An 18,392-nucleotide genomic window follows, 5' to 3' on the forward strand; every position below is an offset into this window, starting at 1 on the left:
AAAAAAAAAAAAAAAAAAAAAAAAAAAAAAAAAAAAAAACAAACCAAACCACGAGGCAAATAGCAGGAGCTTGAAACAGCAGATCTTAGAAGCTTCGGATTACAGGGAGTCAGTTGGAATAAGGTCTTAGGTATAGCCACTAAACCCGAATGGAGGCCCGTCCTTAACGAGCAGTGGATTAAGAACAGTACTTAAGCAGTCCCAACTTTGTATGGGCCGTCATGCGGGTATTTTCATGCCACCCCAGCGTCAGTGAAAAATCCCGGTTCGATCTGAGACACATGCTGTCAGGATCCCGAAAACTCCCCCATGTCTTAGTATTCGCTGCAAGCCAAACTTTTGTTGACCCAAGATTCTAGTCTTTGACTGAATACTATAGGTAGCAGATAGATAGCCGGACGATTCGGGATTGGACCATGACACATGCTGAACCACGGCTTGACAGTGGCTTGTGACCTATCAACAGGGTCTTCGCCTTTGCATCACCTTGGGAGATGCAGTTTTTTCAGTCATGGTTGCGTACACGTCTAGCAAAAACTGATGCATCCCCCGAACCAGAATCGAACTGGTGACTTTTCGGTAACAATGATACCATTACAGCCGAACGCCATGAACCAACTAGACCATCGGGGGCTTGTTGAATTGATGTATTGTTTTTCTTGTTTATCCATGGTAAATGATAGAGCTGGTGGACTGGCAAGCCAGTGAAAAAAATTCGTCCCCCGAACCAGAATCGAACTGGTGACTTTCTGATCACAATTACTATTACAGTCAGACGCCATGAACCAACTAGACCATCGGGGGTCTGGATGGTGCTGGTTCTCATATACTCTGTAGAGTTGGCTGTCAAAGCAAAATCCAAGGTTTTTATATCCTCCGAGTCAGAATCGAGCAGGTGTGGTTGCAGACCGGATAGACAGCACATTTACGTCCGCTGACAGTAGATCGCTGAACGTGGTCTTGGGCATTGACCAATATAGACTTACCATCTTGGGTATTCAACTTATAGTCGACTCAGCATTTCAGCTAGATTACTACCAGAGAGTTAATGATTATATTTAACACTTGTATAGAAAGTATACTAATATTTGTGAATGAAAAATATATATTATCTAAGTCTCATTATATATCGAAAGGCTTTTGGTCATAGTCGGAACAACCCAGGGGGAGTTGTGCACGCAAGGCCCAGAAGACAATCTACCCGCAGCTACCTGCGGACCCCTAGAATCCTGCTTATAATAGACATGTATACACGACAGCAGGTAATTATTACTACTAATTTATTATACTGTGTCTCTCCCCCTGTGACTTCAGCCTGAAGCCAAGAAAACTGCCACTTACTAGTCACACTTGCCAGCTGAGCTCAGACTCATATTACGTTAAGTTAGTTACTTGCTTATATATATTATTAAGCAGTATGGCCCTGAGGCTAACCCATTCGTTAATATAATGATATCATGACTTGTTGAGCACCCGAGGTCATGATATCACTTGATCAACAGGGAGTCACTCAAACCGCGAGATCTTCATCCAACTGTTAGCTGCGGGTCAATTAGCATAGAATAACCTAGGGAAATTGTGTATGCGAGGCTAAAAAGACCATCATTACCCGCAGCTACCTGCGGACCCCGAGAATCCCGCTTGTGTAGACATGACCACCAATCTATTATATTTGTCTTATGTTGTAACCTCATGATCCCTATTTTATCTAGAACTGTCATGGAGATAAATATTTTAATATATAATATAACATATACATTTCAGGATCGGTCGGCTGACTTTATCCTACGCGGTTACCAGTCCTGGCAGTCACGTGCGATTTGTACCGGTCACTCGACCTTGGAAAAAAATCATTGTGATGATCCAACCTCACAATATCTGTCACTGGTGAATATAGGCTTATAAGAGTTGGGCGTTCTGGATCTAGTTTTCCCACCGGATAGCCAAGCGGGTTAGATCCGGAAATACACTGCCCGGGATCCCGACAGTTGTGTAACCTGTGTACACCGAGCAAGTAACTACCATCAGGGGCATGTTGATGCCTGACCTATATCCTGTGGTTATGGATGCACTGAGCTTGGCAGACAGCTCAGTAGAAAAAAATGTATCCCCCGAACCAGAATCGAACTGGTGACTTTCTGATTACAATTACCATTACAGTCAGACGCCATGAACCAACTAGACCATCGGGGGTTGCGATGACAAAGCAGTCGAATCTTTGGCTACATATTCCAAATTGTAGCTACAGCAACTCAACAGTGACTAGCCGCACCTCCCAGTTACAGCCACAGAGCTATGGAGGGGGGGATGCTGTGTCCAGAGGGCAAACTGTGAGATAATTAGTACCATAGTAGCACTAATGTGCTTATTATGAGCATATACCCGTCGACTTGTGCATCCAGTCAAAGGAGTGCTCCCTACTAGTACTAGGTTCGTGCAATCATCTGAATAATATATATCTAATACTTGAGCGCGGGGATGAAGTGGAACAATACTGTCTGTTGTATTCAGGTATTGCTACTATTAGGATCCCATGAAGCGAGCTCTAGAGCTAGTGTTCATCCCCAAATACTGAAACGAACAGAATATTCCAGCTGATGATAACCTTGCTAACCAATCAACAAGAGAAGGAAGACCACCACTCTGCAAGAGTAGGCGTGTACCATATTGGGGTAACACAGACCCGAAGAACGGGATCAGGTCACTTTCGAAGATCATTGAATGAATCCCTTACAGCTTTTACCCACTTGCAGATCTCAGGATTTGGTAACAGAAGCAACTCATAGAATGCCTCCCTTCCACCGCATGCCTCGGCAGGTGCTGAGTCACTTCCGGTTAACCCTTGCCAAATCGGGGGTACAACGTTCAAATGGCGAGTGGACCACCTTCCACACGCACCCAAAAGAACGTGTACATCCATGTTCTTGGCGGTAAGTGTCTGAAAAATACACGCCATCCACATTTCCTGGATATTGAGCAAGCAAGTATCTGTATTGTTTGTACCCGACTTCAGCTTGACCAAAGAGACGAATATATCTTGATACCCTCATGAAACACTGGACATGGTAATGAAGACTTGCATGGGTACGTCGAAACCAAGGATCATTATGGTTCGTGATACCCTCAGAAAGCTTGCTGAATTGGTCCATATAAAGCCACATCCTCTGAGGGTTTGACACACTTCAGAGAGTTTGCCGATATAAGCCAGGGTGTTCTGAGTTCTTCAGGGAACATCGCCAAAGCGTAGGCTTTATCAAAAGTAATCTTATATAGTACAACACGAAGCCTAGAAAGGCAAAAAGGCGAAAGAGAGGGAGGTAATAAGATACCTTTCTAAATTGACTTGACTTTCCCAGATTCCCTTATCTGATTCACATGCGTATTGACTCTCCTGATTCAAGTAATTTCTTGAGCTCTACCCAGCAGTATATTTGAAGTAACCTGTACTGATTACTGAATCTCACCAACACCCCGAACTAAATGGCGGAGTAGATATGGTGGACCCACAGGGTCAAGATCTTCAAGAATAAGTGGAGCCTCAATAAGTTGGTTGAAGTCAGACTGCTTCACTTGTCTAGTATTCCAAAATGTTCCGAATGTGGTGTGCCCCGAAGCGTATCAGGTATACATAGTTGCCACGAGTAATTCAGCTTCGTATCACTTCTCGTTGGCTCTCTAACAGTATCTTGAAGTACCCATCATGTTGATGATGCCTCTTGACACCCGCCTTAACCCGGGAAGTGACGCTGCTATGTCTGTCATGATCTGACAGGTGAACGCGCAATTTGTTGAGAAACCAATAGAACACTCTAACAACGAGTGGATGGTTTTTCTCAGATATATCATCGTCCTCATGCGCGTCCTCTTATATATACCGAGCCAATTACCGTGTAAATGTTTCAGGATAAAGTAACATAGACGCTCTTCCTCAATGGTCTCGTTCTCAGCCCAATCAGGTCAAAGGTTTGTCCCGGTGCCAAGTTCAAATGTGTCGGCGATGAAGGGTAAAAATGAGTCAGACGCACGATTCAATATGGTCTGTGATGCAGTCGTTGCTTGCGATCGATTCCTGACAGCCGCTAATGATCGGTCCTTTTGGGTTAAACTTGTCGTTTGGCCGCATCAAATCCGGTTACAATGCCATCGCAGCTGCATAGCACATTTTGCAGGAATGATCCAGAAAGCCTGGAAACCTTAGACTGGATTTGAAATTCTTTCTTCATTTTTCTTTATCTCCTTTTTTTTCGATCCCTTTCTTTATATATCTTTTGATGATATTATTTGTGCATGATCCATGGTCATTCATCGTCCGAGCACAACAGGAACCGGAATAACCTCAAGGCCGTTGGTTTCGGTACGGTCGGAGGTATCCGTGGCAAATCATGGGTGTGTAAAGCAATCAAGGCCAGTGACTGCAAAAGAAGGGAGTCACAGAGGACCTTGCAGTGCCCTTATTGATTGATTTGAACTGACAAGCCCATGATTTTTGATTGGGGAAAAAAGAGTAGGGAGGAAGAAGCAGGGCATGGGCTCGCTGTGAACAGGGCGATGACGTCCTTCTCACATCAGAGTCTCGGGCTGTCAGAACCTGTTCTCGTCAGCTATATATAAAGCATAATCAAATAGAACATCGGCAGTTTCCAAGGTCCATTCATGCTCATGTAACCTTTATTTTCTTAATTAATTCTGGAAGATGCCTGAGCACACACGGAAGCACACGGTGGCCGTGGTCGGTTCCGGTAACTGGTATGCACCATCTTTTCCTTGCTGCCGTCGCGCATACGGCTCACACCGTTGTAAATTAGGGGATCCACCATCTCCAAGATTGTCGCAGAAAATACCAAGGAACATCCCGAGCTTTTCGAGTCGAAGGTGCGTATGTGGGTGTTTGAGGAGGAAATCGAAGTTCCGGAATCCTCCAGACACCACAAGAGACTGGGCGGCCAGAAGCGCAAATTGACCGAGGTCATCAATGAGGTCCACGAGAACGTCAAGTACCTGCCGGATATCGCCCTCCCTGATAATGTCGTAGCCGACCCAGACCTCAAGTCGGCCGTCAAGAATGCTACTTTACTTATCTTCAACCTCCCCCATCAGTTTATCGGCAAGACCCTCGACGGTGTTGTGGGGTACCATCTCCCCTATGCAAGAGGTATCTCTTGCATCAAGGGCGTCGATGTGTCAGACGGAACTGTGACTCTCCACTCCGAACTTATCATGGAGCGACTCGGTATCTACTGCGGTGCCTTGTCCGGTGCCAACATTGCTCCAGAGGTGGCCGCGGAGAAGTTTTGTGAGACGACCATCGGTTACGACACCCCTCCGATGGATGCGGATGAGCGTAATGGGTCGCCGAAGGATAACTTGATCAAGATTGATGAGCAACGGCAACATAAAACCAAACCCACGCATGTCAAGCTACACCCGGTACCAAAGGATCTCCCTGCAGTCGATGCCGAGCTGTGGGAGACTCTGTTTGCCCGCCCATATTTCCATGTTAATCACGTTCGCGACGTTGCCGGGGTGGCTCTAGGGGGTGCACTGAAAAACATTGTAGCTTTAGCATCGGGGTTTGTTGCAGGAAAGGGCTGGGGAGAAAATGCCAAGGCAGCAATTATGCGTGTCGGCATCCTGGAGATGATTAAGTTTGGTCGGACGTGGTTTCCCAAGTCTGTGGATGAGAGGACCTTTACTGAGGAGAGCGCGGGTCTAGCGGACGTGATTTCCTCGTGTAGCGGTGGACGGAACTTCCGGTCAGCCTGTCATGCAGTCGAGCAGGGGGTCAGCGTCAATGAAATCGAACAGAAGGAGCTCAACGGCCAGAAATTGCAGGGGACTTCGACGGCTTACGCTGTTCATGACTTCCTGTCCAAGCACGACCAGCTGCAGGAGTTTCCGTTGTTTGTTGCTGTTCATGGTAAGAATGCTTTCGATTTATACTTCCTCGCAAACTCCCACTAACTTTCTTTTTGGCAGATATCCTCGAAGGAAAGTCTACTGTTGATGACCTCCCAACACTGCTAGATGGGAAGAAGAAGAAGAAGAGAAGAGCGCCTGAGGGTGCGTGATCCTGTCTAGTGGTTCTGGGACTTAAATAAGGAGACATGACACGTTGATAGAACAATGAATGCTAGTTGATAGATGAATAAGGTCTATTCCCACTGACAGTATCTTTGTGACTCGCAATATTGCTGCTCTGGGGTGAATAAGACCAGATCACATCAGGTGCCAGTGAAGGTCCATCGTGACCTGCCATGACATGATGTGACATTCTACATCCCTACTTGGTAGACTATCTTTAGCACACATAGTTGTAAAGACCAAGCGCCCGTATTTAATCAGATTTTTACAGTACATCATCTTCACTCAAGTCTTGACTTAGAAATGGCCATCAAAAAATACAATTTTACTCCTCAGGAGCTTCACCCGAAAGCTGTCCCAGTTTCTGGCCCGCTGCCTTCTTTCCCTGTTGCGAGACTCCAGGGTTGCTTTGAGCTCTATAGAAGAGATGATCAGTATTCTATGCCAAATAAATATCAGGAAATGCACCAAACTCACGCCTTTAAGCCACCAGCCACGCGGTTAGGGTCCTTGGTAGCGTCGCCGCGGAGGTTGTAGAGTTCCTCCCGGGGCTGATCTCCGCCGAGTTGCTCGATCATGGCCTGAGCATTCTGCTTCGCCTCGTCGGAGGTATTAGGATTATTTAGGGTACTGTTTGCAATTTGGTTAATTGAATCTAGCTTGTAAGGGTTGGAAAGAGCACTCACGCTTTATAGCCACGCAGAGCGTTGAGTCTGTCTTCGGTGGAGGACATTATGTAGTAGTAATGAGGCGGAAATATATATTATACAATATAATATTACAGCGCCACTGAGATTTAGTATGTTCTTGAAAATTATTTATCACAACCTGAACAGATCTGCTTCAGACCATTACTTATATACTAATTGTCTGATTTGATAGCCTCACTCGTCATTCTTTCATCTTTGTCTCTTGGCGAGGAATTAAAGTCAATCTGACTTCATACTGGCCGGGATGACGCCCGGTTAGGTAATATGTGTAGGTCTGGGCTTTCTCCAATCGGTTCCATTCTACGTGATTCGTCGAATATAAAGCTAGACTACGAGTTAAAGCTTCTGTACCGTGGAGGGCTGATTTTGTGTGGGTGGTGATAGCCAGCCTTGGTATATTCTCGATGGTTGCTCCACGCGATCGCACTAAAGACTAAGAAAAGTGCAGGTTTGAGACTAGCACTAGTGAATAACACAGCCCATCCTGCAAGGCTGGTTCATTACGAAACAGTTCAGAGCCTTTCATCCCAGATAAGATTGTGTCGTCAGGGTTCAGGCTTCCAGAGTGGCATCAACAAAGTATCGCCGACTACACGGGATCACAGAGCAGGAGTATATGCGGGCAACTGTAGCATTAATCATAATGCACTTATCGTTGGGTTTGTAGTCATCAGAAGCATTTCCTCTTCCTAATCCAATCGTATCCTGGCCGCAATTGACTTCATACTGACGACCGGTCGATAAGCTCAACTCGCGTTATTGCCTGCCGCTACCCACAGACGGTTGCATACGAGAAATTCAATAGTGTGGAGTAGATGACGAATGGCTCATACTACTGGCCTTGATTTGTTGTAAAGTTGACGTGGATGGTGGACGAAAGCAACCACGGTCCCACTGACCGCTTATATCTCCTCGACTGATATGTCCGGCAGTATTCGCACACGTGAAGGGTAGGCGGTGATAGGCTTCGGACGAGGGGGGTGCTTTCCCGTTGTGGATCCTTCGCTTAAGTACAAAGTATGAAGAATTCAAGGTCCTCGCTCATTCCGCTACCCAGGACCGAGAATGTCGGTTATATGTATTAAAATTTGACGTGGGTCAGTCTATCTTGTTTGTTTATTGTTAAGACAGATTGAATTTTCCTTGTGTCATGATCCCAGGTGTCTATCTTGGCACGGGAACAAGGCAGCCGAGCATTCTGTCTCTCGACCTGTACCTTGACTTGCCCAACTGCATTCTTACTATCCCCTTTAATTTACGGGCTCGTTAAGAGACACCAAAGCTCAAAGTAGATTTTGATGCAGCGGAAAAAGCTTTGAAGCCTTGGAAACTTTGAGATAACCACATATCTCCAGCTTATAGCTATCAGGAGACACGCCGATGTGTATGCCAACTCCGTCTTCAGAGCGCCAATCACGTCTACATTTTGCGCGCCGATGCACTATACAAACAAAATCAACATAATAGCCAGTGCTGCAGGCTTCCAAGGATAAAGAATCCGGGGATGTAGATCCCTGACCCTCACTCGTGCCGGAGCCGACTATGCTTGTGGGTCTGGAGCAAGGGGTGACGCCAGTGGACCCAGCGGCTTGCATCCCATCGATCCTTGCCATCAACATGCAGTATCTACTATGGAAAGTTTGACTGTGCCTCAGCAAGAACGTTGCAACAAACTCAGGTTGTTGAATGACAGTGGACTTGGCGATAGCATGCTTCTCCCTTGGCTTCCAGTTGGTAATATCTTGTGACAACATTGGACCCTCTACTTAGCCGAGACCGTCCATCCCTTGAACTACCCACCTGTGAAAGGGTGATCCTATGTGGGGATCCATCCTGAACTTCTCAATTGAACCTGTAGATACCACACTGGCTCATCCCTTCCTCACCAAACTTATCATTCCGTATATGTTCCTACCATAAACACAAGCAAACTCCGAAGGAGCCATCTCAGGTATAAATACGAGGTGCTGACCTGCTGTATTTCCCTCATCATCAACCAGAACACCACAGCCTTCGACCACCAATCCACTCTTTCTTCTCATACTAACCTATCTACAGGAAACCGTGAGTTACATACCACCCCTCTTCATCCATCCCACAACTAAACGATCTCCAGACAACCCGCCAAAATGCGCTTCACCTACCAAGCTCTCGCTGTCTTCATCAGCTCCCTCCTGGTCAACAGCGCCGCCGCCCACGCTTGCGAGAGCAGCGCTGTCTGGCCCGATCCCGCCAACTGCCACAAATTCTACCAGTGCAACCCTGGCACTGAGCCCGCCCACAAGGAGTGCGGTGCTGGCACTGCCTTCAACCCTAAGATCAGCGCATGCGACTACGAGCAGAACGTTCCTTCTTGCTTCAAGGACCCCCACCACCCTCGCCCTTTCCACGCCTAGATGGCAAACCCTACTTTCCGACCAAAGTCACTCTTTAACCGATATGTGTTTAGTATAGGTGTACAGGCTTATACTGGGACATCTTAATTTCTAATGTATCTCTAATTGGGGGGTCGACTATAAAATACTTTGAAAAAGGTGGATAAAGTTGTTATCATATCTGTTTATTGTGTACTATCAGTTGAATGTACTATGATCATCCAATTACTGCTGCATAATGTGTCATTTCAAATACATCATTCGCTCAATCAATAATGCATATGATCGGTAAAATAGTATCATATCATATATAAATGGTCTATCAAATCTACATCAAATGGTATCGTACGCGGCAACAGTTTTGCAATGCATCCGCTTTACAAATGGTATTGAGGGGCGCCGCTTTCCTCAAATCCCATACGCTGCCACCACCGATCAACACCCATGTCTTCTTGCGAGCTGTCAATTCGTTAGCTTGTATTCCTTTACAATTTAGAACAATTTGTGCATATGAGGAACTTACTCCCAAGACTCCTTAACAACAGGCTCATTCTGTCCCTCAGCGGGGTTAGGATTCCGGAACACAATGTTGTATTTCTGTACATCCAGATCGTTAGCACTTCCTCCATACCACAGACACAACGTAATGAAATAGAGAACTTACCAATCCCAACGTAATATGAATGGCCATCGGGAATGGCGGGAACGCCTCCTCGGGCTTTTTCCCCTCGATCATCGCCTGGATATTCTTCGCCACAGCCGCAGCCTGGGGACCACCGGGTCTTGCGGCCTTGCGCAAGCCAGTATCAGCGATATCGCCCAGCGCAAAGAGGTTCGGGTACTTCGGGTCCTGGAACTGCATGGTGGGACGGATACGGATGAAGCCGTTGTCCGGGTTGATGAGAGAGTTGGGGGAAGAAGCAGGCAGGGATTTGATAAGGTCGTTGTTGGGTTTCTGGCCCGTGGCGAGAATGACGAACTCAGTTGAGAGTTCGGTGCCGTTGTTCAATTGGACGGTGAAGGGGGTGCCGTTGTTGGGGAAGCCGGATTCGGGGACGACGATGCGGGCGCCGGTGACCAGGCTGCAGTGGGTTAGTTGGGAATGATTCGATGGGTTTGGGGGAGATGGTGAGGGGTGCAACTAACTTAATACCGAGCTCTTCGAAGCGCTTCTTCACGATCTCGTGAAGACCGCGGTGAAATTGAGGCATCAATTGATCGCGCGACTGCACCACGGTGATTTCTTTCTCCGGGTACAGCTCCTTCATGTCGGTGGCCATCTGCACACCGACAGCTCCACCACCAACAATTACTACAGACTTGGCTTTCTTGACGTCTGCTTGGTGTTTCTGGAGGTAGAGGACGGAGGAGGGTTTGTCGTCGTCGCTCATGGCTGCGGGTTGCGCGAGACGCGTGCCTGTTGCGACAACAAGGTACTCGAATGGGATCTGCTTCAGGCCTTGCCAGTCACGGTCGAGGTTGACGTGTTGGGGCTGTACGGAGAGAACGCGCGCCTGGACGACTGCATGTTGTGTGGCATTGGGGGTGGAGGAGTAGAGGCGGGAGTAGGGGATGAAGGCTTTTTGTTCGTGGCCGGAGAGGACGGCGAATCGGGGCTGAGGTGCGGATTAGCTTTTGTGTCTCTGATGATACACTGGCAAGTAGGGCGGGTGTTGTCACATACAAATGCGAAAAGATGGTGGAAGTGACTGTGGGGTTCGATTAGGAGGACCTGCGGGCGTGGGTTAGTATGGTATTTTTGAACCCGTATAGATGTCAGAGTGGGACATACTCTATGTGTGCTGGGAACGACCCGCGCAAGCTCTTGTGCGACTCCCTGCATTGGTTGTCAGTCATGTTTCTGCAATACTAATAACCGTGTTGCGCGTGAATAATTACCTTTCCGACATAGGAACCGCCCACGACGATGACGTTCTTCAAAGAAGATGCGGCCATGGTGTTGGAATTTTCCGAGCGATGTTGGATTATTTTAGGAGCGATAGACGAGATAATCAATGCTATGCTTGCAGTGATGAATAAATATGAAATCCACGAAGGTACAGGTCTGTCTGAAGGTAGAAACATGATACAAATCGCGACCGGGCAAGCAGAAGCACGAGTATATAAGGGCGGCAGAAGGATTAGCCCCGGAGGCAAAGTGGGGGATTATCGTCCAGGGGAGCTCGGCATATTCCTTATCTGATCTCCCGACTGCCCTTTTGAGTATCTCCGAAAAGGGCATCCACCACGGATTGGTTCCGGGTGGCAGTGGCGTCACTCCCATATTTCCGGTGGTCCACATTGCCGTGTACACAAAGTCGTCTCTTGCAGGTGGCAGTTCTTTCGGTATGAATTCCGGGTGTTGTGAGGTGGATGTGTAGAGATTCATTCTGACAGTAAGGGCGCAATGGGAGTGCGCCCCGTGCATGGCTCCGAACTCGAGCGTTATCTCGCGTACGACACTATTGTGTAGTTCGAGCGAAAGCAGTAACTCCTTTACTACAATGTCAGAGGCATCACGGACTATTCCTTGTCAACAGCCTTAAGATCAGATAAGAGACGATCAGCCTGATGCAGGCACCGAGGCACCACCGCCGAGCCCCACGGCAGTTGATCGCGGATGAAGTCTTCGGAAATGCGGGGTTCGGATATACGGCCGGATTGATGCGGTTCCAGGGATTGAACTTGGCAGTCTGGGGTGATTGATAGCTGGCCCTCGAGTATTAGACATATCACTGGCATTATTACTTTCTACCAAAATTCCAACCCAATTCTACTCCGCGTCCATAGTAAACTTACTGAATGCTCAGCGCAGGTCCAATGACACCAACCAAAGACTTACATAGATAAAATCGCATTAGTCTGAGAAAGACCAGAAATGAACCTCCGAGATACTGCTGCCTAGTAGATTTTAAGGACTGTCTTGACTCTTGATAGGAAGAATGGCTGCTGCCTCGTATCTCAGGCGCCAGCCACGTGGACTATCCGCGCTAAGCCCCGTGATCTCGTGCTTATCGCGTCTCAGGCAGCACACACGCAGTTGATTTGATTTTATTTATCTCCAGGCTAATTATCTTCAATTTTACTGGCAGCTTGACTTATGCTCCTCGACACCCCAGGTCCATCCGAAACCACAACGTCCCCAGCATCCACCCGCAAGAGAGCTGGGGGAAGAAGGTCCAGGACTGGGTGTCGTACCTGTCGGTGAGTTCAGTCTGCACAACACAATGGATACCCTGCTGAAAGATCTCTCTTCTTAGTGCCCGTCATAAGAAATGCGACGAAACCCCCGGCGCCTGCACCAATTGCACATCTACGGGCCGAACCTGCGACGGATATGAGTTCCACCGGTTACCCCGCGAAGTGCGGAGACCCAGAAAAGCAGTGGTGGGGATCACAGTGCCGGGTTCACTCACTCACCGGATCCATTGGGTGATGAATGCCGACGAACAACGATCATTCGCCTATTTCCAACATCGATCCATGCCCGCTTTTCTAGGATGGTTCGACTCATCACTCTGGCAAAAACTGGTCCTCCAGTTGAGTCACGCCGAGCCCGCGGTCTACCATGCAGCTGTCGCGTTGAGCGCCCTCCACCAGGATGCCGAGAAGAAAGGCATGCGGCTTGCTAGGGAGGACTTGGATAATACTTGGCATCGCTTCGCTTTGGAACAGGCGGGGCGCTCCATTGCCTTGCTCAATGCGCGACGGACATCGCAGGATCCCTGTCTGAGAGAGGTCACGCTGCTGTGCTGCTTGCTTTTCACATTGTTTGAATTGTTGCGCGGCCGGTATGATGACGCTTTTAGACATCTGCATGGTGGTATGCACATCTTGAAAAGCCTAGGCGTCCACAGACAGCGTGACTCGGCGGCAATGTCCAAGCCCCCAGTGGAGTGGTGTCTTGTCGAGGCATTTGCGCACTTGGACGTCCAGTCCAGTCAATTCGGTGTCGGAGGACCGATCTGGTTTACTGATGAGCAGGACCATATCCAGCTAGGGAATGAGAAGTCCTTCGCTTTTCAGACTCTCGCGGAGGCGCGTCAAGCTTTCGACCGCGTGGTGGGCACCGTCCTAGAATTCACAGCGAAGGCGTCCGGCTCCACCCACAGCCAAATCGCCTCGGACTACGAAACACTCTACAAGAAGCAACTCAACCTTCGTCTACAAATCGATACATTCGCCCAAGCATTCAATACATTTCGAACAAAATACTCACCCCAACTTAGCCCCAAAGAACAACGAGGAGCCGACATAATCTACCTCCACCAACGCGCCGCAACCCTCATCCTTCAAACTTGCTTATTAGACGGAAATGAAGCCGTCCTTGACCACTACACGCCCGAATTCGAGAACATCCTATTTCTAGTGAATACAATCATGCACGCATTCCCAGAACGGCCAAGCGTCTGCTTCGACATGGGCATTATCCCACCTTTAACTCTCGTGGCAACCGGCTGTCGTGACTACAGTGTGCGGTGGCGCGCTATTGAGATGCTTCGGTCGTGGCCTCATCGCGAAGGGACCTGGGATTCGAATTTGTGTGCGCAGTTGGCGGTTCATACTATGAGAGTGGAGGCGATGAATAATTTCAACGTGGATGTCAATGGACAGGTAAGGGGTGGTCGTAATGAGCCATCCTTGCGAAGTATTTTCTTGACGGTTGAAGATGATCAGCGCCATGCGCGCGTTTCATACTTTCTTGGAGATGTGAAGCACGAAGTTCGCGTTATGCTGGAGGAAGATATACATCCATCTTAGTGGATCTGATACGACAGGGTCGCCTATGCTGTGGTTGTTGTCGATGATATGAGATCTCTATTGCATTGATTCAAGGTTACTAAGTGATAGCAACTATCAGGCTACTAATGAATTACAAACGGCGCCTCCTGAACCGGCGCAAACAGCTCCTCGACCGGAACCACCCTTTCAATCATCCCCTGCTCATACAGATACTGCACCAACGCCTCCAAAGTCTTGCGGTTTTTCTCAATTCCATACGGCCAGCAATCCTCCCCGAACACCTCGACGGTCTCTTCCAGTGCCTCCCGCAGCCACGGCAACATACAGCGGATCATACCAGGCATGTAGGTTCTCTTGCGAACCAACTCCTTCGACTCATTCAGCGCCTGGAACAAGCTCGTCGCAATCCACTTGTGCTGATCGTACACTTCCCTTCGGATAGCCACCAGATGCATAATCGGAAAGATGCCCGTTTTTCGGTAATACTCCTTCTCAGTCTCTTTATAATTAGGAAACAGGCGCTGAATATGGGGGGCTTTTTCATTGTCCGAGAGACAAGATGGAACTTCTGCTCCGATGGTCGCATCGATCTCACCGTCCGCCAGCAGTTGGTTCAGGGATTTCCCGCTGTTGTTCTTTTCAATGTTGGCCAGTGGCTTGTCCCCTTCCCTCCGAATCAGGACGGATGGCTTGCCATGAGCCCCGGGCGCGTCCATCCGCCCCTCAATCCAGGTAATACTCGACAGATCCACGCCATACTCGTGCATCAAAAGCCCACGGATCCAGACGGCAGCGGTCATAGTATACAATTGCACGCCGATGCGCTTCCCCGACAAGTCTGCAGGTGACTTGATGCGGTCAGTGTTGACGACGATGTATCCATGACGGAAAGTACGGAGCGGAAAGGCCGGGATAGCAGTAAAGGTCCGATCGCCGGCGACATGGCGGGTGATGAATTCGCTACTCGAGAGCTCGGAGGCGTCGAACTCGCCGTTTCGGACCATGCGGTCAAACACGTCGCGGGGATGCTGGACTTCGACAAAGTTCAGATCGAGCCCCGCGGGGCGGACCTCACCGGTCGCGAGCGGGACCATGCGGTCATAGCAGGGGGCAGCAAAGGAGAATGGAACAGGCATTGTGAAATATGTTTGCGGCGGGGTGACAAGAGAATAGAAAGGTTGCGTATGTGTTGGGGGTAGGATGGCTGGATAAAGAGCTTAAGAATTGCCCAGAAACCTAATCGCAGACAAGCCGACCCACTGCAGACTCGGCCGCGGGAGACAGTGGAGATAATCCTCGGGCTTAGATCGTTGCAACTGGCTCCGAGCGGAGCTAGACAGCGCATCACATGATTTTGTCGAGAAAATTTATCCGCCAGGGTGGGTAGGGCTGCGCTTTCAAGAGGGGGAGTATAACGAAGGCGTACGACACTAGGGACATTGTCATCGTGCACCGAGTTCATTCGGGGCCAAATGTGAAGGGATGGCATCAGACCTGCAACTCGGGCTTATGGAGAGGACCCTCGGGCTCTGTCGGACTTCTCGGAGATATCCTATGGGCAGAATCGAAACGCGTCAGATGGGCCCCAGGGCTCTTTCAGTTGTCCTTGAGATCACTGTGCCACAATCATGCGCTCGAGACATGTGTTGATGGATAACACCAGCTCTGACTGGAGAGGAAGCTACCAATGCCTATCGGCAGTCCACACGTATCGCTCACTACATATCATGGGCGCGATGGCAGCTCAGACATTCTAAAAAGCGGAATGGTAGGTTCTCCCACAGCAGTCTTGATAGATTTCAAGGAGTCGACGAGAAATTCATTCTCCGCTTCTGTGGTCTGCAACGCTGACAAGGCCTGGCTTTCATTGGGAAAGTCCCTTCTGAGTGCCCCCAATGCCATCAGAGCAGTGACATTGGAGCTGTGCAGGCCCTCGTAATGTGGCCATGACCGCAGAAGACGAATAGCGCGTATTCGAATCTCCATATCTGGGCATTGTGTGGCCACAAGGTACATGTGGGCGATCATGACATGGTCCATTACCAGGCCAGAGACAGATCTGAGCTTCTCAATCTTGTCTTCATGGGCCTGCAGTAGCGCAAGGAATTCCGGAACCAGAGACTTCGGCACTGGTCCACGGATCAACACAGTTTTGAGTGTGAGAGTATGACCAAGGTAAAGCAAGTGGACGATATCTGCTCCCAGTTGCTCCTTCTCACTCAACTGATGATATTTCGTTACGCAAAAAGACTTGAAATATGGGTCAAAATCAGCGAAACTAGCTAGCAGTCGCCGTTGGCTTAGGTAGAGTGATTCATAGTTGGCCTCCATGTTGGGACCGTTCAGGCTCCAGCTCTTCGCAATCAAGGGTATACCGGCTGTAAATAGAACCGTAATCTTCTCTCGTACCTGGCTGAGGCTAGTAAAGCCGCCTGTTGGTGCTTCGAATAACTTGAGCGGGGATCTTGTCCCATCCTCCAGGCGTAGGATCGGAAATCGAGTATCATAGAGCGAGGCCTGTATATCCAGGCGGCGGAATGCAGCAATGATTGATGGCGCAACCTCCGACTCCAGCTTCCCATGAATCTCGAGTTCTTTAAGAATACGGAGACCGCCGTGTAAATGCGTAAACGCACTGTCATATTGCGCCACGAGCACATCGAAGAGAACAAAGAGCAGGCAGCACAGGAGGATGGTTTGGCGCAGCTGGGGGTCCTGGGAGTTTCGGCGCTGGTTCAGGAGCGCTATGGCTCGTGTAGACTGGTGAAGAGAGAAATAATACTGCTGGCTCCCAACGCGGGACCGTGCAGACATCTGCATATCATGCATCTCCGACTCCTGGTGCGCAGCACTGAACATATTCACCGCATGAAAGACAGCCGGATCAGCGCGAGACATCTGTAGGGCCAACTGCTGCCAGAGCGGGGAATCGAAAAACCCGGCCAGATTTGTAACGGAGTGATATTGAAAATAGGAGTAACAACGGTGTTCATCCGACGTCATCGTCCAGCCAAGTCGAGTGCCTATGTCCTGTAGACCGCGGCGCTGCGGCAACCGGTACGCATCATACCCATCGCACTTCCAATTAGCAGAGACGCAGTTGTTGCATTGGCCTGGCGATTCATCACACTTGATGCGTCGGATTCTGGGCATTGAAGGTCCTCGGTTAGTGCTAGTGTCACAGGCCATCAGTTTCTATATGCATTGCTCCCTTCTTACCGGCAGGTGCGACAACCTGTCCTGGATCTCTTCCCGGTGCTCTTCCGGCGTTTGCTGGATAAAATGAGTTGCATTTGGGCCATCCTTGGACAGTGACTAGGGTGGAGTGTTCTGGAGTAGCTTTCGAATAGCAAGCACGAAAGAAGGAGCGGGAGCCAGAGGGGGGAGGGGCCTAAATACCACTAGCGGGTGTCGATCGACCTGTTTGGCTGAAGGAATTCCGGGTGCTTAGTCGTACTAGTCGCCGGGTCATAATGAGTTGACAGGCGACAGGGTTTGTCGAGATGGTATTTCAGCCACTGCATATGCCGCGCAGGAACTGTAATGAACTCGGATAATTAATAGATGGACATAATACTGGTATTCAGGGATGAGAGTCGTCTATTTGGACCTCTCAGCAAGCCCCCTCCTCTCAACCGACCTCATGATCCTGGTTTTCCGAGGTGGGGGCAGGATCTGTAGACATGCAAGGCTACTTTAGCGTGGTTTAAAAGTCGTGGTTCCACGTCAGCACAGAATCGTTTTGTGAAATTTGGAAGTTACGCACGGCTTTGCAGGAGAAGACATGTTGCAAACCTCATGCATGATCTTCATGGGAGTATTTCTAGCATTAGCCAGTAGTACTAACTATCAGTAGCAGCCGATTCGAGAAGATTGGATGATCGAGGTGCGCTCCGAGTCAATGATGATGAAGGTGTAAGCAGACATATTATATAACTCTGACCGCTTTAGTGAATGCAGCACTGGAGCCAGGTACTAGTACGGCTGCGAGGCTCAAGAAATGGATGCCAATGAAGATAAACATAAGAAGAAAGAAGCCTTAGATTTAGAATTAGACTGTGCTTGTAAGCTTTGAAAGGAAGGGACGACCCACGTCCTCCGTCAAATGTTTGTTTAGTGATAAAAATCTAAAATAAGGGCTTCTCCGGTCGCAACAATGGATTACTATATGCGGTTTAGCGCCGACGCCCGACCGGTTCTATAAAACCCCCTTCGTCGCGGCCTCCTCACGCGGAACCCATATTCACGCAACCCATTGATTATTCGACAAACTGATAGACATCAGACTGCTTGTCCTTCGATTTAGCAGCTCTTCGTCTTTGCATTCCCCATAGAGTTGGCGATCTTAGCTCTGAAGGCACCCCTATAGTGATCAGTGACTCAGACCCTCTTGGCTCGCTTTTGAAAGGCATGATTTTTTTCAGTGGTATAGTGTGCTTCGTGACTTCATAATGAATACGGACCCTTGAACCTCGCCAGAGTC

At 48.9% G+C, this 18,392-nt stretch overlaps 8 protein-coding genes and 3 non-coding genes across 11 annotated transcripts; 3 read left to right on the forward strand and 8 right to left on the reverse strand.

The window, feature by feature from the left end:
* Positions 1-545: 545 nt before the first annotated feature.
* On the reverse strand, positions 546-633 carry BO85DRAFT_t259. The gene has a single exon. It is a non-coding gene; the product is annotated as a tRNA-Tyr (tRNA).
* An 85-nt stretch (positions 634-718) lies between these two features.
* Positions 719-804, reverse strand: BO85DRAFT_t258. Its single transcript has one exon. It is a non-coding gene; the product is annotated as a tRNA-Tyr (tRNA).
* Positions 805-2,107: 1,303 nt separating this feature from the next.
* On the reverse strand, positions 2,108-2,193 carry BO85DRAFT_t257. The gene has a single exon. It is a non-coding gene; the product is annotated as a tRNA-Tyr (tRNA).
* Positions 2,194-4,693: 2,500 nt separating this feature from the next.
* On the forward strand, positions 4,694-6,104 carry BO85DRAFT_429543 (glycerol-3-phosphate dehydrogenase family protein; the record flags this gene model as incomplete). The annotated part of the gene is made up of 3 exons (XM_025658252.1): positions 4,694-4,746; positions 4,806-5,917; positions 5,977-6,104. The coding sequence occupies 3 exons, from the start codon at positions 4,694-4,696 to the stop codon at positions 6,066-6,068; spliced, it is 1,257 nt and encodes a 418-aa protein (XP_025511279.1). The 3' UTR covers positions 6,069-6,104.
* Positions 6,105-6,406: 302 nt separating this feature from the next.
* On the reverse strand, positions 6,407-6,814 carry BO85DRAFT_492178 (Con-6 family protein; the record flags this gene model as incomplete). Its single annotated transcript, XM_025663764.1, has 3 exons — positions 6,407-6,497; positions 6,559-6,711; positions 6,768-6,814. 3 exons carry the CDS (start codon positions 6,812-6,814, stop codon positions 6,407-6,409), a joined length of 291 nt encoding a protein of 96 aa, XP_025511280.1.
* A 1,004-nt stretch (positions 6,815-7,818) lies between these two features.
* On the reverse strand, positions 7,819-8,441 carry BO85DRAFT_156397 (uncharacterized protein). The gene has a single exon (XM_025654196.1). It carries the CDS (start codon positions 8,408-8,410, stop codon positions 8,075-8,077), a length of 336 nt encoding a protein of 111 aa, XP_025511281.1. The 5' UTR covers positions 8,411-8,441; the 3' UTR covers positions 7,819-8,074.
* A 479-nt stretch (positions 8,442-8,920) lies between these two features.
* BO85DRAFT_463063 (chitin binding peritrophin-A domain-containing protein) lies at positions 8,921-9,187 on the forward strand (the record flags this gene model as incomplete). Its single annotated transcript, XM_025661896.1, has 1 exon — positions 8,921-9,187. One exon carries the CDS (start codon positions 8,921-8,923, stop codon positions 9,185-9,187), a length of 267 nt encoding a protein of 88 aa, XP_025511282.1.
* Positions 9,188-9,476: 289 nt separating this feature from the next.
* BO85DRAFT_523642 (FAD/NAD(P)-binding domain-containing protein) lies at positions 9,477-11,313 on the reverse strand. Its single transcript, XM_025665371.1, has 7 exons — positions 11,066-11,313; positions 10,959-11,003; positions 10,851-10,898; positions 10,313-10,782; positions 9,831-10,248; positions 9,690-9,763; positions 9,477-9,625 (listed from the first exon to the last, which is right to left on the reverse strand). Exons 1-7 carry the CDS (start codon positions 11,249-11,251, stop codon positions 9,544-9,546), a joined length of 1,323 nt encoding a protein of 440 aa, XP_025511283.1. The 5' UTR covers positions 11,252-11,313; the 3' UTR covers positions 9,477-9,543.
* A 927-nt stretch (positions 11,314-12,240) lies between these two features.
* On the forward strand, positions 12,241-13,927 carry BO85DRAFT_429549 (Zn(II)2Cys6 transcription factor; the record flags this gene model as incomplete). Its single annotated transcript, XM_025658253.1, has 2 exons — positions 12,241-12,370; positions 12,427-13,927. Exons 1-2 carry the CDS (start codon positions 12,267-12,269, stop codon positions 13,925-13,927), a joined length of 1,605 nt encoding a protein of 534 aa, XP_025511284.1. The 5' UTR covers positions 12,241-12,266.
* A 52-nt stretch (positions 13,928-13,979) lies between these two features.
* BO85DRAFT_156412 (dihydroxyphthalate decarboxylase) lies at positions 13,980-15,218 on the reverse strand. Its single transcript, XM_025654197.1, has one exon. It carries the CDS (start codon positions 15,043-15,045, stop codon positions 14,032-14,034), a length of 1,014 nt encoding a protein of 337 aa, XP_025511285.1. The 5' UTR covers positions 15,046-15,218; the 3' UTR covers positions 13,980-14,031.
* Positions 15,219-15,634: 416 nt separating this feature from the next.
* Positions 15,635-17,062, reverse strand: BO85DRAFT_492183 (Zn(II)2Cys6 transcription factor domain-containing protein; the record flags this gene model as incomplete). The annotated part of the gene is made up of 1 exon (XM_025663765.1): positions 15,635-17,062. The coding sequence occupies one exon, from the start codon at positions 17,060-17,062 to the stop codon at positions 15,635-15,637; it is 1,428 nt and encodes a 475-aa protein (XP_025511286.1).
* Between the last annotated feature and the right edge of the window lie 1,330 nt (positions 17,063-18,392).

The sequence above is a fragment of the Aspergillus piperis genome (assembly GCF_003184755.1).
Source record: "Aspergillus piperis CBS 112811 unplaced genomic scaffold BO85scaffold_24, whole genome shotgun sequence".
Classification (NCBI taxonomy): domain Eukaryota; kingdom Fungi; phylum Ascomycota; class Eurotiomycetes; order Eurotiales; family Aspergillaceae; genus Aspergillus; species Aspergillus piperis.